This window comes from Spea bombifrons, chromosome 5 (assembly GCF_027358695.1).
Source record: "Spea bombifrons isolate aSpeBom1 chromosome 5, aSpeBom1.2.pri, whole genome shotgun sequence".
Classification (NCBI taxonomy): Eukaryota; Metazoa; Chordata; class Amphibia; order Anura; family Pelobatidae; genus Spea; species Spea bombifrons.
This window is the reverse complement of record NC_071091.1, coordinates 1,507,739-1,528,834: the sequence shown is the minus strand read 5'-3', so window position 1 is coordinate 1,528,834 and position 21,096 is coordinate 1,507,739. Positions and strand designations below refer to the sequence as shown.

The window sequence follows — 21,096 nt, the reverse complement described above, 5'->3', positions numbered from 1 at the left end:
AAAAGCGCTCCTTCGTCACCCAATAAATCCCATCGGATAAATAAACACCGGAAACGATTAAAATAAAAACGATATTTAATGTTTCAGATCCATCAGAAAAAAAAAACACAAAATCGCGTCCGCATCAGAAATGAGAATAACTCAACTGCTAAAAAATATAAAAATAATTAAAAAAAAAAAAAGAAATCCTGAAGTCTCCAACTTTACGTTAAATTACAACCCAGTGACCTCTCCTCTGCCTGCGTTCTTCTGATTGGGCTTCCAGCTCCGCCAAAATCCCACCCCCCCAAAAAAAAAAAAAAAAATTAAAAACTTAAAATACCTAAATTTAGAGGATGCGACATCTATATGGCCCGTAGAAAACATTTAAAAAAAATGAAAAATATACATATAAAGCCCGTGGAAGCGCGACGCCGGTGAATCTTCTGATATTTTCTGATATTTTAACAAAATGTAAAAAAAATATTTAAAACACTCAATAAGGCACTAAGGAGTACAGGGAGGCATTTTTATTGGACGGTACGATTATTCACGGATATAAAAGCCGTAAACCTCTTCCGGGGTCCCGGGGGCCACTTGGACGTAAACACGGCTGGGAAACGGGGGGAGTCCCCGTAAAACGTCGGATTATAATAAATATAACTGCAGATTTGTCCTACGCCTTCCCACACGCCGTCCATCCCAAGGTGGGGAATCCTCCAAACGTGTCCTGAAGAAGACTTCGATTCTCGTAGGAGACGCCGGACTGCTTCCCCGCCATCTCCGGTCCACGTGGGCCACGTTCCAAAAGAGAAGGTCGATGAACGCCAACGTTCCATCAAAATAAAGAGCAAACTAAATGTTTCTTTCAGGTTCTGGGTCCCACCAGAAGCCTTGGAGATACAGAAGACGGTCCTCTTCCTATCCCACCCGGCAGCTCGTCCCACGGAACGTCCAGTCTACCAGCGAAAGGGGCCGAGAACACGTCGAGGTCTCCTGAAAACCAGCCCAAAAGGCGTCAAGAGCACGCAAGACCGGTCCGTGACTCGACTGCTCAAATAATTGTCCTCAATCTCCGTCCTGGACGAGTTCATTCTTATTTTACTAAAAAAAGATATTTGCTGTTTGAAAATTCCATTAGAATCTGCAGATTTCGTTAAAAGTCTCTGAAGTTCGGCCTGCGGTGGGGGGAGGGGCAGGGGTTACACCACGGAGCTGGCGTCGGCGGCGCTGTTCAGGTTTTCCACCACGTCGGCCCTTTCCATGTTAATGAGGGCGGCGCAGAGGACCTCTAGAGTCGAGCTGTCCTTTGAAGACCAGTCGGTGAGGAGGGTATGGACGGGATCTTCTCCTCTGGAGAACGCGTCGATGGCCTCCTCTTCGTATCCCAGGAGGTTGGCCAGACGCTGCCAGTCCTTACCGCGGCTGGTGTCCGTCAGCAGGCGCTCTACTTCTTCCTGCTTGTGTGGTGGCAAGTTAACGTATAGTTTTGGCTCGGTTTTAACTGAAAAAAAAAGGAAATTACTCGATGTGGCAACAAAGTAACGGACCGGTCGCCACACGTTGGTCCTACAGCGTGAGGAAGTGAAATGCGGCGGGTCTCGTCCTCCAAAGCGCTTCTCTGACCCGTCTAGTGGGCGAGTGCAGAGCGGAGTGGACCCCGAGCTGGAGTGAAGTGGGACTTGGCCTCAGGTACTCACCTTTGCTGAGATGGTTCTGGTCCTGGAGGCTGTGAGTATCCAGAAAGACCCCGCTGTCGCTGTGCAGCTTCTCCCCCTCGCCGGAGGTCGCCAGCTCCCCGGCTCTGGCCTTCGCCAACTGCTTCTTCTGTTTGCAGGAATGATAACTGAAACACGAAAGAGGGGTCTTAATGGGTTAAACTGCCTCCAAACCGCCAGCTGCCGATAGCAACGAGGGCGACCTGCACCCCGTCCGTGACTCCGATTACATACAATTACCCCACCGCGGCAAGACGGGGAAACCACAGGAGCACGCAGGCACGGCAAATAAAAAACGGGCTCAGAAAGGGACGTTCAATCTTTCGGGGGGGGGTGGACGTTCAATCTTTCGGGGGGGGGGGTAAACGCACCAATCGGGGTTGAATCTAAACATCGCATTCCCTCGCCCAGAACTCACCATTTGAAAGCCACGTATCCGATGAGGCCGACCACCACGGCAGCCAGGATGGAGCAGTACACGGGGATGATGTTCTTGCTGTGGTCCGGGGGGGCGATAAAATCCGGCGAGCCGGAGGCCGTGCCGTTCTCGTCCTTATCGGCCCGCTTCAGGATGGGGACGTCTTTATCTGCGGGAGGAGAATCACGGAGAATGAGAACCCACGCGAGGTGCCACGGGAAAGGGGCCACAGTCCTGCCAGGACAGGGAGCGGCCCGAGGGGCCGTCTGCGGACAACCAACGGGTCCCTTCTGTTAACCCTTAAAACGCTCACAGAGCGAATCGAGTCCCTTTAAAAAGCCCAACACGAAGCTCATTCCCATAAACCAGACTCAGCAGCGGCCGGCGTGACTCAATGAGACAGGACTCATCCCGCTCACTCACTTCCCACACTCGGCCACGGGGGCCGGGGATCCAGATAATGCGTCATCAGGTTACGCAACATTTCAATGCCAGTTCATCACTATCCAGCCGCGTGCGATTTCCCCCTCTGAGCTAACAATCTATTTTATGGTTGTTTTTGTGCCCGTGCCCCCCCCCCATAGGTCAGGTTATCCAGGCTTCTTCATGACAGAAATGTAAGAACGTGGGCAGCTTTGTGTCACTTTTCGTAGGCTTTGTTATCAGTCGTGGAAAAGTCATAGAAAAAGGTAAAAATCCAATTAAAAAAAACATAACGAGGAGCTCTGTTCCCATTGGTGCAACAATGCCCTGTGTACGGCGCGGTCTATGGGCGGAGGGGGGGTTAGAGAGAGGTCTATGGGCGGAGGGGGGGGTGTAGAGAGAGGTCTATGGGCGGAGGGGGGGGGTGTAGAGAGAGGTCTATGGGCGGAGGGGGGGTGTAGAGAGAGGTCTATGGGCGGAGGGGGGGGTGTAGAGAGAGGTCTATGGGCGGAGGGGGGGGGGTGTAGAGAGAGGTCTATGGGCGGAGGGGGGGTGTAGAGAGAGGTCTATGGGCGGAGGGGGGGTGTAGAGAGAGGTCTATGGGCGGAGGGGGGGGTGTAGAGAGAGATCTATAAGCGGGGGGGGGTACGCCGCAGTCTATAGGCGGTGGTAGAGGGGGTGTACGGCGCGGTCTATAAGCTGGGGGGTTACGCCCTAAAACATAGACTCACATTCCCAGCCACTCCTCGCGCATGGACCGTCTCCCACCCAGCTGCTCCCCGGCGCACTCCATGAATCCCCCTCCCCGCCAGCCGCCTGTCAGCACCGGGACGCCTGCGCGCCAGATGCTGCACAAATCCTCCTTCCAGGCGAGGGGGTTACAGAGGATCGTGCCGGCCGGAGGGGTTTCTGATTACGCGGATCATTAGGCTGATAAATTTGCACAGATTTCCCCCCCCCGGGGGCAGAAATAATTAAGCGGAATGTTTGTGATTGGATCGCATAGCCAGAGGGGCAAACAGGCAGCTGGCCGGGGCACAAAGCACAGGAGCTGGGGCATCATTGGAGTGTGTGAATTTGCCCCAACTGCAGCCCAGACTCGGCTCCATGGAGCAGGGGAACGCATCAGCGGGTACGCAGTACAGCGCTGGGTACAGAGACAGCATGGCAGCCCTCGTATCGCCCGCTCAGGATTACCGAGCAGAGAGAGAGAAGCGAGAAAGATCCGGAAAGATCTCCCAAAACAAACAAAAATATAATAAAAAAGCCCCTTTACTTCTTACGCTTTATCTAATCACAGGAGCAATAAGGCCGGGGGTGGGGCAGGAGATCGGAGATAAGATTAGGGGCCCCGGGGACCTTGAGTGACCTCATGCTGTCCGGGGTCACTCACAGGGAGCTTATGGAGGGGCCGTTTAAAGGGACGGGTATGAAAGAGACGGCCATCTGCCGGACTGTCTGAGACGGACTCGGCAGCGAACGGACGGGAGATGGCACATAAAGAGTCTGGCGGAAGCTCCACCCCCAACTAGGCCTCCAAACACACCCCCTAAAACAAAAGTGCCCCTCTGGCCAATTTCCAATAATCCGCATTTTAGGATCCGTGCCGGAAAGATAAAAAAATTAAAAAAAAAAAAAAAAACTTCCAATGGGTACAGATTTTTATTTTTTTGGGGGGGGAGGGGCAATACTAGCTTTAAATGAGGGGGTGGGGCTTCAAGAGAGGAAAGGGTTAATCAGCATCGCTGCCTGCTGTGCCGGCGATATATTCACAGGAAGATCGGGACCACAAAAAGGGCTGAAAAGTATTATTTTGTTCCTTTTTTTGTTACAGTTTTGGGGCTTTCGCCCATATATGGTATTGAGTATAAAGAGGGATTTTCTCGCGTATTTACGGGTTTTAAAGCAAACAATCAGCTGTCAGGAGAGCCGTGAAGGAGACGGGATGACGTAACGGGACCCCTGGGGAGGGGGGCCGGGAGAGCGAGACCCCCCCGGGAGAAGCTTTACGGAGTCATTCAGCCCGAGGAACTCCAACGGTGCCAAGAATATCCCCGCAGGCCCTGAGCGGAGGAGAAGCCCCCCGCAGATCTATTGAGGGGCTCTCTGGAAGACGGTCAATGGATCCACTACCTCATACTGGATGAGCTTAAGACATTCGTGCGATTCCTCCCCATTTGCCCCGGCCAGGGTTGGCACGGCCATTCACTGGAGCCCGTACCCCTCCAGGCCTCCTACCTCTCCGCTCTCCCCCCTCTAATACGCTCATCTTCATACAAACAGCGCCGCCCCATGCCAGGGACTTTGATTAAAACCCCGGGGCAGTTGGGACAATAAGGGGATTAAAGGGACACCTGAGGAGCTTCTGTCCCACCGGACAAAAAAGCAACTGTTTCTCCAAAATCCACGGAAGGGGAGGAAAAAATACCCGCGAAACAGATAAAGAGAGAAATTAACCCAAATTCCAATCCTTAGAACATAAATTAACCCCTTACAGGCAGAAAACAGCAAATTCTCAGACCCAAAGGCCAAAAACCTCATTAACTGACATTCTCAACTTCCCAACCTCTGCTGGAAGGCACAGCCCTGCATCAACCTCTCTTTCATAAAATTACATTTTAGTATTAAACCAAAAGAGTCCTAACTAACCAGACACGGAGGCGGTGCTTTATGGCAATGCTAATGAAGTCCGCCCCTCATAGATTTTCATTAGACAGAGAGTCCGACCGGGCGATTAAGACTGAGCCATTCTATTGTCACCCACAGGCAGTCTGATAAGACAGGTGGGTCCCCTCCCCCGCCACCCCCCAGGATTAACGCCCTTGCCCCCCATCCCCCCACACTCACCCATGCACAGGATGTCGTGCTGCGGCACGCAGTCCCCGATCTGCACCTCGGTCTCTTTGCACTCGGTCCGGCAGGGCAGGCAGGGGGCCACGCTGCTCTTCTCCTCCGAGTAGAAGCCCCTAGGGCACAGCTGGCACTGCGTGTTGTGCGCGCGGGTGCAGGGAGATATTACCCCGTGGCCCTTGGAGCAGACCTGGCAGGGGAGGCAGGTGCTGTTGAGGAAATGCTCGTTGTGCAGAAACTGCCCCTCCGGGCACCGGCAGACGGTGTCTCGCTCGCTGGTGCAGACGGACTCCACGGACTGACCGGGGCCCTGGCAGGCGGAGCAGGGCCGGCAGGTTTCAGTGGCGCTGCTGACCTCGGAGAATGTACCTGCGCGGCAGAGAAAGGAGTTATTATTATTATTAAACGTGGATTTTATGTTCTTAACCAGATTTTTTCTTTTACTGAGAGGGTGGTAGATAAGTGGAACAGCCTCCCAGCATAGGTGGTAGAGGGTAATCCAGCGAGGGGATTAAACATGCATGGGATAGACATCCGGCTCCTGAATCTAAGACGAGACCAACGACTGATTAAGGTTTGAGTCTTTACAGCGGGAGAAACGGGGGACCAGACGGGGGCCGGATGGGGCCGATCTTGTGGATTTCCGTTCCCGTTTGCCCCTCTTACCATCTCTGCAGGGCTCACACTTGGTATCGGCAGCACCGCACGGGGCAGTCACGCCGTGACCCGGAGGGCAGACGGAGCAGCATTCCCCGCTGGCGCAGGAATCCTCGGCGGTCACCTGGACAAAAGAGAAAGCGGAATGAGCCTCGGAGCGGACATCGCCGGACAGGAGCGCGCGGAGGCCTCGGCGGTCTCCAGATAACGACACCAAGCGACACTAAACGCGAAGCAGCGGATTCCCTGGACTCCTCGCAAGAGGTTCCGCAGCAGCTCAGCCCAGAAATCTAACACGGTTTTAATTCAGCACAAATCGGACGGGGGGGGGGGTAATATTGTACATCGCTGCGGAATATGACGGCGCTATATTTAACCAAGGGTCAGGAAAAAAAAATACATTGAATCAAGACCTTTATTTTAACGATTTTCTTTCTTTTTCTCAAAAACTTACAAGATCAGGAAAATTAAACCCCCCCCCCAGCATCGCTTTGAAAAAAAAGGCTCTTTTTCCAAAAAAACTTTCGGCTGCAAATTGTAAGAATTTCATTTCTCAGTTTAACCAAATCGGCTCATTTTTTTCCTAAAGCCCCATTTTCTGCCCCCCCCCGCCGTTCATTAGGTCACACGGGGGCGACAAGTTCAGGTCTGTGAAGCCAGCGGGGGGGGGGGCTGGATTTCCTGTATCTCCCCCCAGATCACGTTTTACCCCTAGTAAGCCTTTGATATGGACGGGGAGGGGGCCGGCGGGGCAGATGGCGGGGGGGGGGGCGACTCGCATCCTCCCTCCATCACCTCTCGCTTCTCTTTGATGTTAACAAAAGGTTGGGAAATAAACCCAGATAACATGGTGGTCTGAGAAGCCCCCCCACACACACACACACCTGCGCCCCCCCCCCACAACTGTATAATCTCAGGGCAAAGGGGCAGATTATGGGGTCAGGCAGTCCGACTCCAGTTGGTGTTTTTGCCCCCAGTATGTTATGGCTGATATCCCTGCTTGAATGCAGGTGACTCCATGGAATGTATCTTTAAATAATGACAAATAAAAAAACTTTAAATAAAGTCAAGGTTTCCATGACGACCGGTATTAGAGCCATTTAGGCGACTCGCTATAACAGGGTTTAAAGGGTTAATAATTAAAGAGTCGCTCTGTAGGAAAAGTGATCCTGATGGAAAGCCTAAATATTGGTCTTATCGCCATAGCAACTGGAGAAATATTCCTGCTGCATGGACCATTATGTTGGTTGCTATGGCGTTAAGACCATTTTATCAGGCTTTGCACCCCCATTCATAACGCAGACTTTTAGATTGTAAGCTCCGAGGCGTCGGACGTCGTCGCGCAGGTCGTGCGGTTTATATGGTTTATTTAACGAAGGTTTTTACACAAATTCCGCGGCCCCCGGCCACACAGGGGCTCCTTGTTCGCAGGACAGACGATTTCCTAGAATGTTTGTGGAATACGGACGAGAAAGTGAAAGAAACTCTTTGTTACATTTACTAAAAGCCACCAGCAGCCGAGGGGTTAACGCCACAAACTGTTCGTTTCTTGGGACATTTTTAGGATTTTTTCAAATCAGTGACCGGCCCCTGTATAATGTATAGATAAATCAGTGACCGGCCCCCTGTATAATGTATAGATGAATCAGTGACCGGCCCCTGTATAATGTATAGATAAATCAGTGACCGGCCCCCTGTATAATGTATAGATGAATCAGTGACCGGCCCCCTGTATAATGTATAGATAAATCAGTGACCGGCCCCTGTATAATGTATAGATAAATCAGTGACCGGCCCCTGTATAATGTATAGATAAATCAGTGACCGGCCCCCTGTATAATATATAGATAAATCAGTGACCGGCCCCTGTATAATGTATAGATAAATCAGTGACCGGCCCCCTGTATAATGTATAGATAAATCAGTGACCGGCCCCCTGTATAATGTATAGATAAATCAGTGACCGGCCCCCTGTATAATGTATAGATAAATCAGTGACCGGCCCCCTGTATAATGTATAGATAAATCAGTGACCGGCCCCTGTATAATGTATAGATAAATCAGTGACCGGCCCCTGTATAGTGTATAGATAAATCAGCGAGCCGGCCCCCTGTATAATGTATAGATGAATCAGTGACCGGCCCCTGTATAGTGTATAGATAAATCAGCGAGCCGGCCCCCTGTATAATGTATAGATAAATCAGTGACCGGCCCCCTGTATAATGTATAGATAAATCAGTGATCGGCCCCCTATATAATGTATAGATAAATCAGTGAGCCGGCCCCTGTATAATGTATAGATAAATCAGTGACCGGCCCCCTGTATAATGTATAGATAAATCAGTGACCGGCCCCTGTATAATGTATAGATAAATCAGTGACCGGCCCCCTGTATAATGTATAGATAAATCAGTGACCGGCCCCCTGTATAATGTATAGATAAATCAGTGACCGGCCCCCTGTATAATGTATAGATAAATCAGTGACCGGTCCCTGTATAATGTATAGATAAATCAGTGACCGGCCCCCTGTATAATGTATAGATAAATCAGTGACCGGCCCCCTGTATAATGTATAGATAAATCAGTGACCGGCCCCCTGTATAATGTATAGATAAATCAGTGACCGGCCCCCTGTATAATGTATAGATAAATCAGTGACCGGCCCCTGTATAATGTATAGATAAATCAGTGACCGGCCCCTGTATAGTGTATAGATAAATCAGCGAGCCGGCCCCCTGTATAATGTATAGATAAATCAGTGACCGGCCCCCTGTATAATGTATAGATAAATCAGTGATCGGCCCCCTATATAATGTATAGATAAATCAGTGAGCCGGCCCCTGTATAATGTATAGATAAATCAGTGACCGGCCCCCTGTATAATGTATAGATAAATCAGTGACCGGCCCCTGTATAATGTATAGATAAATCAGTGACCGGCCCCCTGTATAATGTATAGATAAATCAGTGACCGGCCCCCTGTATAATGTATGACATAAAAGGGGAAGCTGCTGGGAGGCTGCTCCACTTATCTACCACCCCCTCAGTAAAGTGAAACCCACACCTGGGGCAACATGCGGCTTCCAGGAAGAGCTGGGGGGGCTTTTACTTTTATTGGAAATGCAGACGCCCCCCCCATTGAATTGTAAATATGGAGTATCTGGTCTCGTAAAGCAGATAATGCCCCCCCTCCCCCGTTTTATGGTCTGGCTCTTTGTTTACAGGCGGCTGGGGCTGACGCTTCCATCCTCTGATCTATTGATATGAATCTGGGCTGGGTTTGGATTCAAGTCGCCCTTAATTACCCCCCCCCCGTTGTACCCGCTTCCCCTGACCCCCCCCCGCTAATCACACGTCTCATTAGCATATAAGAGCCCCAGCGACGCCCCCACGCGTTGGGTGTTATTTTGGGGGTCTCACGCTTGGCGAGTTTCCCGCCCCCCTTCCCGCTCCGTTTTCCTCCGGTTCTACTACTGGTGCAGGACTCAGACTATTTTATGAAAAAAATTAACACATCCAGCAGCTTTAAGAAACCCTGTCGGGGTTTGGGGTCCGTTGGGCCGGGGGGGGGGCAAACAATTTAAACGAGAGGGGAAAGAGTAAAAAATACATATTATTATTATTATTAATATTATCGGCCGTGCATTTTGACCGCAGAAAAAACCCAGAAAACCCCAGCGACCAACGGAAATTGAAGATATTGTATGCGATGATGTCATTGTTACTGTCTGGCCACTTAATTATTATATAAAAACCCCAAATACACTGAATTTCCTCCCATTTCACCCCAAGAACCGGCCGCCATTACACGGAGCGAGGGTAAGCGGATTTAACCCTTTCACGTTTTTTTCTTCATTTAGACGTATTCATCCGTGATAAGTTATTACGGGGTAACTTTATGAGTTATTGGGTCGTATAGCACCAACATATTCCGCAGCGCTGTACACGATCGTCGAGTCTAGAATTATAGGGGGTTTTGGTGCAAAGTTTGGTCAGATTATAGAAATCACTGCAATAATCCAATCAGCAGCAATAGATCATTCGTTGCTACGGTAACAAGAGCATTATAGATCGCAAGCATTCTTATACATAACCCCTATCACTACAATCCGCCATGCGCTTCTACGGGGTGTAGAGAAAGCCGGGCAACTTCCTTCAACACAAACATCCAAAAAATAAAAAGAAAGAAAGAAAAAGGTAGATTTTAAAAAAAACAAAAAAAAAACAAACAAACAAACAATAAAAAGATAAATACATTTAAAGCAAAAATAAAAAAAAGGTAAATCACTTAAAAAAAAAAAAGTAAAAATGTTTAAAAAAAAAAACAAAAAACTGATTTTAAAAATAAACCAGGATTCCCATCACCCTCTGCCGGGTTTGCGGCAGCTGCGAGGCGCGTTAGCAGAGCCCCCCCCCTCGCTGTAACAGGATGGGGGGGTAAATGCTGTCATTTAGGAGCCTCGGTACTTATATGGGATTTCTAAAAATAGCGCTAAGTACAGTTTTGCCAGAATTGCCCCGCGCTGCCAGCAGCAGATCTCGGAGTCGGGGCCCTCGCCATATATTACCGGGGGGGGGGCCTCGCCATATATTACTGGGGGGGGCCTCGCCATATATTACCGGGGGGGGGCCTCGCCATATATTACCGGGGGGGGCTTTTACTTTTATTGGAAATGCAGACGCACCCCCCAATGAATTGTAAATATGGAGTATCTGGTCTCGTAAAGCAGATAATGCCCCCCCTCCCCCGTTTTATGGTCTGGCTCTTTGTTTACAGGCGGCTGGGGCTGACGCTTCCATCCTCTGATCTATTGATATGAATCTGGGCTGGGTTTGGATTCAAGTCGCCCTTAATTACCCCCCCCCCCCCCGTTGTACCCGCTTCCCCTGACCCCCCCCCGCTAATCACACGTCTCATTAGCATATAAGAGCCCCAGCGACGCCCCCACGCGTTGGGTGTTATTTTGGGGGTCTCACGCTTGGCGAGTTTCCCGCCCCCCTTCCCGCTCCGTTTTCCTCCGGTTCTACTACTGGTGCAGGACTCAGACTATTTTATATTACCGGGGGGGGGGCCTCGCCATATATTACTGGGGGGGGCCTCGCCATATATTACCGGGGGGGGGCCTCGCCATATATTACCGGGGGGGGCCTCGCCATATATTACCGGGGGGGGGGGCCTCGCCATATATTACCGGGGGGGGGGCCTCGCCATTTATTACCAGGGGGGCCCTCTCCATTTATTCATTTATTACCGGGGGGGCCCTCACCATTTATTACCGGGGGGGGCACCTTGCCATTTATTCATTTATTACCGGGGGGGCACCTTGCCATTTATTCATTTATTACCGGGGGGGGGCACCTTGCCATTTATTCATTTATTACCGGCGGCCCCCCCTCTGCGCTCGGCTGGAATTTCAGTTCTATCTCTGCAGCAGACAATTATCTGATCAGCACAAAGGGACGCATTGCCCCGCCCCCTGACATCACCAGTTGGCACTGTATGCAAATATAAAGCAGATAAGTTCATTTGCATATGGTAACTAATAGTGACGTCATCCTCTTATATGGAGTCCACTCAACCCCCCCACCCACCCCCAGGATAAACCCTCACAAAGGTTTTTTACGACCGTCCCGTTTCAATCCTAAATCAAGGTTAAGAATCCCCGTCGATGCCGGTAATCCGCGTTTATACAAAAACCTAAAAAAGGAGAGATTCAGCCGCGCGCCCGAAATAATTCAAAAAACTACCCCCCCCCCGAAAAACAACTACCCCGGGGAGAGACCTTAACGGGATTTAACAAAAGACAGGAGGGGAAACAACAAGAGAGCGGAATCTAACACTAGAGGATCAGAGGCTGAGATGGAACGGAACAAAGTTTTACTTTACTGAGAGGGTGGTAGAGAAGTGGAGCATCCTCCCAGCAGAGGTGGTAGAGGGTAATACAGTGAAGGTATTAAACATGCATGGGATAGACATCCGGCTCCTGAATCTAAGGCGAGACCAGTGACTGATTAAGGTTTGAGTCGTTACAGCAGGAGAAACGGGCGACTAGACGGGGGCCGGATGGGGCCGATCTGCCGGCGGGGTTTCTATGTAGTTTTAAAGCAAAAACATTTGAGGTGACATTTGGGCTCGGGGGGGGGGGGGTTGCGACCATCTACATACCCAACTGTAAAGGGGTTAATGTTTGGTATAGAGGGGGCAGAGGGGCTTCTGCTGACATCACCGGACCCCGCGGGGGCATCTTTCACTCACTCCTATTAAACCATATTTTTTTAATCAGGGGCGCGCATGTACGAACACGCTTACGCAAGAACCCCCCCCCCCCCGAGCTGTCTTTGTGTCCCGGATCTGCCCCTCGGCCGTTTTGGGAATAAAACCCCTTTTTGTGGCCCGGTGGGACGGGGAGAGAGCGCTCGGCTTCGCGGAGTTCACACTCGGACGCTCCTGCGCCAGACGGACAATCGCTTTTTCTTTTACGTTATAATTATTTTCCGCTGTTTGGGTCCCCGGCGGGGCAGAGAATTATTTCTATCCCACAAACTTAGCATTTTATCTGAAATAAAACACTAAAAATTATTAAAAAAAAACCAAAAAACATTCATTTGCTTCGAAGAACAAAGACGTTTTTGTTTGAATCCAGGTTTTTTTAGTTTTTTTATAATAATGAAAATAAATAAATAGGAATCCAGAATCTGGAAGGCAGTCTCTCGTCCAGTGGACTCTGGGAACAGCCTTCCAGCAGCCGTGGTAAACGGAATACTGAAATGATGACAAGTATTTGGATGTCCCGTATCGATGTATGCTGTACTGCGCCGCGGAATATGTTGGCGATATATAAATCAATACTCATGGGACGGGGAAATTCCATGCCTATCAGTGTAGCCTCTGAGCAACCCCAAGCCTGCCCTTGTAGGAAATATACATGCATGCCTGCCACCTACTACAGGCAGAGGTGGTAGCGTCCAGGCGCACCCCGGCCAATACCCGAAACACAAAAGAAATAAGGAATAAGACACCCGGGGCATTTCACCCAGATACCCCAGCAGCATGCAACTAAATACCCCTCCCCAGCAGCCCCCAAAACCAACAATATTCAGCTCAAAACATCAAAGCGGATCCAGTAACAAAGTAACCAACTCTTAAAGGGCCAGGCGCACCCCAACTCAGCAATGCCCTGTACCCCCCACACACACCCCACCTGACACTCAAAGGGTTAAAGTGCCACATATTAAACTGCCCCAAATATATATATATAAGCGCAGCCCACCTTGGAGAGCAGCAGCAGGGAAAGGGTTAAGAAGGATCCCAGCAGATCCATGGCTTCCGTCCAGATGCTCACAGCTGGGTGGAGGGATCGGGAATGGATCCGGCCGCTAAGAACTCCTTCAGTCCTTTGGTGCCCCTGGGTATGGGGGGGGGCAGTCCTTCCAAGGGCCACAAATCCAGCAGGGAGGGCTCTCCGGATGCAGTCCCGGGAGTGGGGGTGATGCAGGGCGGCAGAGACCGGATCCCCAGCCTGAGGGGGCCGCACGATGCCCCCCGATACACCGAGATCAACGCGAAGTCTGCGGAGATCCCACCGCTGCCACCACCTCGGGGAGTGCGAGATCCGCCCGGAGCCTCTGCCTTTAAACTCCCAGCATCCAGGCAGCAGAGAGGGAATGTCAGGGGCCGGGGGGGGGAGCGCTCCCAAATCCTAAAAAAGGGGGCAGGACCATGAGGGATGTGATTGGAGAGGGGCAGGTGAGGGAGGGAGAGGGGGAGATGGGGGGGTAGGTGAGGGGGGAGAGAGGGAGGGGGGGTAGGTGAGGGAGGGAGGGAGGGGGGTAGGTGAGGGAGGGGGGTAGGTTTCACCAACTTGGGTGGAGAGAGAGAAGTGGAGACAATGGCTGTTAACTCTGCGCAGCCTGGAGCGGACCCGGGGATGAATTTAAATAAAGTTCCCCGGCCGGTTTCATTTAGATGCTAATAATAATAATAATAATAATAATAAGGAAAAGGAAGGAAAACGGCGAGTTTCAGAGGGGCGAAAGTCTTCTAGATTGTAAGCTCAGTGTCACAAAAACATAAACATTCTTACCGGATCCGTCCCAAAAAAAGGATTTTATTTCTGGATTTTCTCTAGATATAAAATATATAAAATATATAAAATATATAAAATATAGGTAGAAAGTAACTAAAAATAAAAAAATAAATAAAAATGGAATAAATTAGGGTTTTTTTGGAATTCAGTGCAAATATCTCAGGGGCTTTGGGGTGTACAAGGGGGGGGTGCTTTGGGGGTGAATCACACCCGTCTAGTCGCCCGTTTCTCCTGCTGTAACGACTCGAACCTTAATCAGTCGTTGGTCTCGTCTTAGATTCGGGAGCCGTATGTCTATTCCATGCATGTTTAATCCCCTCACTGTATTACCCTCTACCACCTCTGCTGGGAGGCTGTTCCACTTATCAACCGCCGTCTCAGTAAAGTAAAGCTTCCTTCCGTCCCATCTCAGTCTCTGACTCTCTAGCGTTAGATTCCGCTCTCTTGTTGTAATTTTTCGTCCTTTATTGTTTATGGATTTAAATCTCGATATTCGGCGCGTCCTCCGGGGGAACAAAGACTCTGATGGGGGGGGGTATTTTTAAGGGTTGTTCCCTTTGTGCCGGTCCTGAGAACCCCGGGGTATTTGGGCAGATCCCGGGTAAATATATATATATATATAAAAGGTAAAGATAATAATAATAAATAGGCAGGTTTAAGGAGAATTATCCGTCGTACTCGGCACCGGTTTGGGGATCATGGCTCAGGAAGTCAAAATCAGCGAGGCCCTTACGGCATCCAATGGGTGTTTCTCCTCCTTTGTTACAGGTTAACTGGCTGCTTGTATTCAGGTGATACCCGTGATAAAGCAGAGAGTGTCTGTGCATGCGCCATGTGTTAGTAATAACCCTACATCCTGGTGAAGGGGCAGCATTAAAACCCGCAGCAAGAGGGTAACCTCAGCCCACCATATACTCAGCGCCCGCCGAGACCCAGCACCTTGGAATGCTTATAAAACGCACCCCGCGGAGCGGCAGACGGCTTCATACAGCGCTACAGCGTATGTTTCCTTTAAATGCCCCGCGGGGGTCTGGTCGCTTCTTCTGAACGAGCGTCTGATTGGAGAATAAAGAACCTCCTGCTGCCCGCTTACTGAAGGCTCCGTAAATATCCAGGAGGTTAGCAGGGCGCCCCAACACGCCCCCCCATCTGAGCATCACCCCAGCCCCCCCATCTGAGCATCACCCCAGCCCCCCATCTGAGCATCACCCCAGCCCCCCCATCTGAGCATCACCCCAGCCCTCCCCATGTGAGCATCACCCCAGCCCCCCCATCTGAGCATCACCCCAGCCCCCCCATGTGAGCATCACCCCAGCCCCCCCATCTGAGCATCACCCCAGCCCCCCCAGGACGATCACTCCTGGGGCCGCACCGGCCCTTTAATATCAGCCACTTACGGGTTTCTTCATATGGAAAGAACCCAGAACCTCCATGGATCCGGAACCGAGTCACCTCATTCACGGAGGCCTCCTCTGTCACAGAAGCACACAGAGCTGGAGGACACGCGTTCACAAGGTTCTCCGTCCCAAAGGAAGGACATGGAAGTGTCTGCTGACGTGTAACGTGTAACGTGTGAAGTGTGGCGTGTGGCGTGTGACGGGACTCTTTGGGGTGATCTGGACAGTTGGTACCCGAAGACTATAATGTTGGCAAATTGAGAAGACAACTGGAACCTCTACAATCTCTGATGGTCTTCTCCAGGGTCAGAAGTCTTTCCAGAATCACCGAAGAGGGACCTCAGGGCTGTCACTTGGGAAAGGACCTCAGAAGTCTCCTTAAGGTTTCACCTGAGGAAGAGACCTCTACGCTCATGAAAGGTTATGGACCATCGGAGCGGTGCAGGTATATCCATGTTCCTTCTCCGGGAGGTGGTGGCGTCTTTGGTGTTTGGAACACCTGCTTGTGTGGAGGTGGCAGCAGCACAGGCTAAAGCTTCCCTAGGGTCGTGATGCGGCTGCAGGTGAAACCTGTCCTCGGGGAGCTGGGCCACCACAAGCCATAAGATGACCAGATCTGTGGAGATGACCAACGCATGGTCCCCTGTGGCCAGTGCTCTCATTTAGTAGAAGACACTTTTACAAAGTATCAGGCCAATAGTGACCGACGCACACCTGTACCTGCCTGCCTGCTGCCCCCCGCCGGGGCAGGTGAAATACCCCTGCTGACGGGGCAATTACTTTATGAACTGCCTGCCCAGAATGAGATTCCCGGAGCAAACCTTTCAAAACTTTTCAACTAATTATTTTGGGGCCAAAAAAGCTTAATTCAGACAGAAATTATCTTCTCATTCATGGTTTTGTTTTCAATTTGATGGATAGGATAACCACACAGCAGGCCCATCTCGGCTTGGCTGCTGATCCCTGTGTCTGGGACTCATACAAGCTTTTAGAACATTAAAAGAGTCTGTACCCCAGGTAACCAATAACAGAAGAGCAGGGCAGAGATACGCTCTCTCATTGGCCGGTGTCAAAGTTGTGCAGACACTTTGGGATTCGGTGGTTTTCTGGTCTGGTGATTTGGACCCAGGCTTTCAGAATTATGATTTATGGCTCGCTGAGAGAGTAGGAGCCCCCAAAGTTCAGGATGGGGGGGTAAAGATGAGACTCATCTGAAGACCAATGTAGATAATTAGAGACCTCAGAGGCTTCTCCTTCAGATGGAATTTCATTTGAAGAAGAGATTTCCGAGGTCCCCATAGCGGATCTGAACGTGAAGTTGCCATCGGACGCGGAGCTTGGACGGTGGAGATTTGGGGGGCATTTGACGGTTATTTCCCAAGGTGGGCACTTAAACGATGTGTTTGCTGCATCTGGATATGAGGGGGGTTCAGCTGCCCAAACAGAGGGGGCACTTCCTAGAGTGTGAGAAACACAGCTAGCATCTGCCACCTCTGCTGGGAGGCTGCGCCCCTTATCTACTGCCCTTTCAATAAAGTAAAACTCAAAGTGGAGAATGAAACACAGCCATCTTATTCCTGTTTAGCGTCGGGGGTCACGCGTCCGTAGAAGAGACCCCTCGGCAGAACGCCCAAAGTATCTGCTGGGACCCTGCTGGGTATCTGCCGTCAGGGGGGTAAATTCCACGTGTTTACTACGCGTCCTATAACGAGTCCTTCCTTTTTATTATTGGCCGCTCTCCTTTCATGGGCTCCCAGGTGTGCTCCGTCCGCCCCGGGCCGTGTCCTCGGGGGGGGGGTCTTCCTGGGAGGACCCCTCAGTATTTGTCTAGAGGACAGGTCTGTAAATTGCCATCACGCCCCCTTGTAAAGGGCCTTTTCTATTGTACACAGTCGTATAAGTCGCACGTACCCTCCGCCTCTCACCGGATGGGCAGCCCGTTCTTATTGCCCCTCTGGGATTATTCACATGATGTCATTTCATTTCTACATCTATGATGTCATTTTTAATAAACGCATGGGATTAAAATAATCAATATATACATCAGAACCCCCCCATATGTATCCCATGGGAGCAGCCGTCTTCACTTCCTGTGTGTGCAGAATTATTCCTCCCCATTTATTTATTATTTCTGTTTTGTTAGTTGATGGCTCTCCTTTTCATGAAGTTGATCGCAGGGAAGAAACAAACTGCTTAGTGAATCCAGACCTGGATACAATGTAACGATGAATGTTGGTCCCCAGGGGATCCTCATTCCCATATTCACCTGTAAATTATTGTATTACCGTCAAATCATCAAATATATTATATTCAGTAATAGAGGGATATAACACCCGGTATATTAACCCTTTAGCGTAAAGCATGTAATGCATCACCAGGGTAGTGAAACGGTGAAAACATAAAAAAAAAAAAAAGGTGGATTGAAAGCAGAAACAAAGAGAGGCAAAAACAATATAAAATGATGTAATATGTTATATAATATGATGTAATCTAATGTAATGTGACATACTATAATGTGATATAATATAATGTACTATAATGTGATATAATATACAGTAATATGATGTGATATAATATACAGTAATATGATGTGATATAATATACAGTAATATGATGTGATATAATATACAGTAATATGATGTGATATAATATACAGTAAAATGATGTGATATAATATGACGTAAATATGATGTAAGCGCGTCTGAGCCGGGCCCTCCTCACCTGTTGTCTCTGTAAGTCAAACTGTTATGTTACATTGTACTTGTTATGTCCTGCCTACCCATTGTACAGCGCTACGGAATTTGATGGCGCTATATAAAACAATAAATAATAATAATAATAATAAAAATAATAATAAATGTGATATACCAGTAGAATAATGTGATATCATATAATGTGATATAATATAATGTAATATAATGTAATGTGATATCATATAATGTGATATCATATAATGTGATATAATATAATGTGATATCATATAATGTAATATACTGGTAGAATAATCTGATATCATATGATGTGATATAATGTAATGTAATATAATGCAATGTGATATAATGTGATATAATATAATGTGATATAATGTAATGTGATATCATATAATGTGATATACTGGTAGAATAATGTGATATCATATAATGTGATATAATGTAATGTGATATAATATAATATGATATACTGGTAGAATAATGTGATATAATGTAATGTGATATAATGTGATGTAATGTAATGTGATATTATATGATATAATGTTATGTATAATAAAATATAATGTCACATAATATGTGATATAATGTAATATGATATAATAGATTGTAATATAATACACTGTGATATAATGTGACATAGGAGCCTACCTTTGAGAAAGATGCTGCTTCCGTAGAAACCAGTGTTTGTTTTGAGTTTTTGTCACTTTAATATGTTGGCTATTTTTACCATGTGATAAACTTTTTTTTATTTTTGTATTTTTGGATTCCGGAGGATATAATGTAATGTAATATTATGTGATATAATGTAATGTAATATAACATAATATAATGTAATGTAATACAATACGATATTATGTGATATAATTTAATATAATATTATGTGATATAATGTAATGTAATATAACATAATATAATGTAATGTAATACAATACGATATTATGTGATATAATTTAATATAATATTATGTGATATAATGTAATGTGATATAATGTAATATAATGAAATATAATATAATGTAATGTAGTATAATACAATATTATGTGATATAATGTAATATAATATTATGTGATATAATGTAATGTAATATAATATAATGTAATATAATATGATATTATGTGATATAATGTAATGTAATATAATATAATGTAATATAATACGATATTATGTGATATAATGTAATATAATGTAATGTGATATAATGTAATATAATATAATATAATGTAATGTAATATAATGTAATATAATATGATGTAATAAAATGCACTATAATATAATGTCCTATAATATTATGTCATATCATGTAATGTCATTTTATATAGAGTCCTATCATATATAGTAACCATGATCATGTATATTTGGAAATCAGTCCCTTTAGGTCTTGGACAGTTGGCAGGCATGGCAAGGACATTGTATTTGCCCTGGCTAGTGCTGCTCCTTCATCTGCCAGATCAGAGCTTGTTATCTCCACAGGATTATTTAGATAAGGAGATCACTTCTTCTCCTGATCCCCCACCTTGTAGATTTTGCACAGGGAAGGGGAGGAGGGGGCAGTTGGGGGGGGATGGGGTAATGAGGGCACAAGGGTTATTGCTGAGACCTCCAGACAGACAGTAGCAGCTTGTCCCCATCTCTTTGATCTCCCCGGGGAGGCCCTTTAATGCCCCGCACAGAGCACCGAACACTTGGTGGGTTAAAGCTGCTGTTCCACTTATACGTTAAAACATTCATTGAACGCTCGCTACCACGCGAAGCAAAGACCCCTAACAGATCTGTCACTTTATTCTACCCTCTGACGGTTTAAAGGGGAACGCAAACTAAACACGGTGTTACTTTTAATATGTTTTCTAAATATTCTGCTGTTTTCTCTTTTCTTTTGTATCCAAATCATACATTTTATGTTACTAGAATCAGAAAAAATGAATACAATGTCTAAAGGCGGCTGCATATCAGCCAATTGTATGACTCTCATATATATATTACTGTATACAGCGCCGGGGTTATATTACTGTATACAGCGCCGGGGTTACATTACTGTATACAGCGCCGGGGTTATATTACTGTATACAGCGCTGGGGGTTATATTACTGTATACAGCGCTGGGGGTTATATTACTGTATACAGCGCTGGGGGTTATATTACTGTATACAGCGCTGGGGGTTATATTACTGTATACAGTGCTGGGGGTTATATTACTGTATACAGCGCCGGGGTTATATTACTGTATACAGCGCTGGGGGGGTTATATTACTGTATACAGCGCTGGGGGTTATATTACTGTATACAGCGCTGGGGGGTTATATTACTGTATACAGCGCTGGGGGGTTATATTACTGTATACAGCGCCGGGGTTATATTACTGTATACAGCGCCGGGGTTATATTACTGTATACAGCGCTGGGGGGGTTATATTACTGTATACAGCGCTGGGGGTTATATTACTGTATACAGCGCTGGGGGGTTATATTACTGTATACAGCGCTGGGGGGTTATATTACTGTATACAGCGCCGGGGTTATATTACTGTATACAGCGCCGGGGTTATATTACTGTATACAGCGCTGGGGGGGTTATATTACTGTATACAGCGCTGGGGGTTATATTACTGTATACAGCGCTGGGGGGTTATATTACTGTATACAGCGCTGGGGGGTTATATTACTGTATACAGCGCCGGGGTTATATTACTGTATACAGCGCCGGGGTTATATTACTGTATACAGCGCTGGGGGGGTTATATTACTGTATACAGCGCTGGGGGTTATATTACTGTATACAGCGCTGGGGGGTTATATTACTGTATACAGCGCTGGGGGGGTTATATTACTGTATACAGCGCTGGGGGGTTATATTACAG

General features: G+C 47.8%; 1 protein-coding gene across 1 annotated transcript; it reads right to left on the bottom strand.

Moving 5' to 3' along the window:
- Positions 1-1,038: 1,038 nt before the first annotated feature.
- On the bottom strand, positions 1,039-13,492 carry LOC128497352 (tumor necrosis factor receptor superfamily member 16-like). Its single transcript, XM_053467340.1, has 6 exons — positions 13,319-13,492; positions 6,055-6,169; positions 5,386-5,757; positions 2,116-2,284; positions 1,680-1,825; positions 1,039-1,483 (listed from the first exon to the last, which is right to left on the bottom strand). The coding sequence occupies exons 1-6, from the start codon at positions 13,367-13,369 to the stop codon at positions 1,182-1,184; spliced, it is 1,155 nt and encodes a 384-aa protein (XP_053323315.1). The 5' UTR covers positions 13,370-13,492; the 3' UTR covers positions 1,039-1,181.
- Between the last annotated feature and the right edge of the window lie 7,604 nt (positions 13,493-21,096).

Bases quoted from the DNA above. Each gene is read 5' to 3' on its own strand.
- LOC128497352 (XM_053467340.1), bottom strand. From the start codon at position 13,369: ATGGATCTGCTGGGATCCTTCTTAACCCTTTCCCTGCTGCTGCTCTCC. The intron at 1,826-2,115 runs GTGAGTTCTGGG...TTCGTGTTTCAG, and splicing joins GGATACGTGGCTTTCAAATG to TTATCATTCCTGCAAACAGA. The intron at 1,484-1,679 runs GTGAGTACCTGA...TTTTTTTTTCAG, and splicing joins CCAGAACCATCTCAGCAAAG to TTAAAACCGAGCCAAAACTA.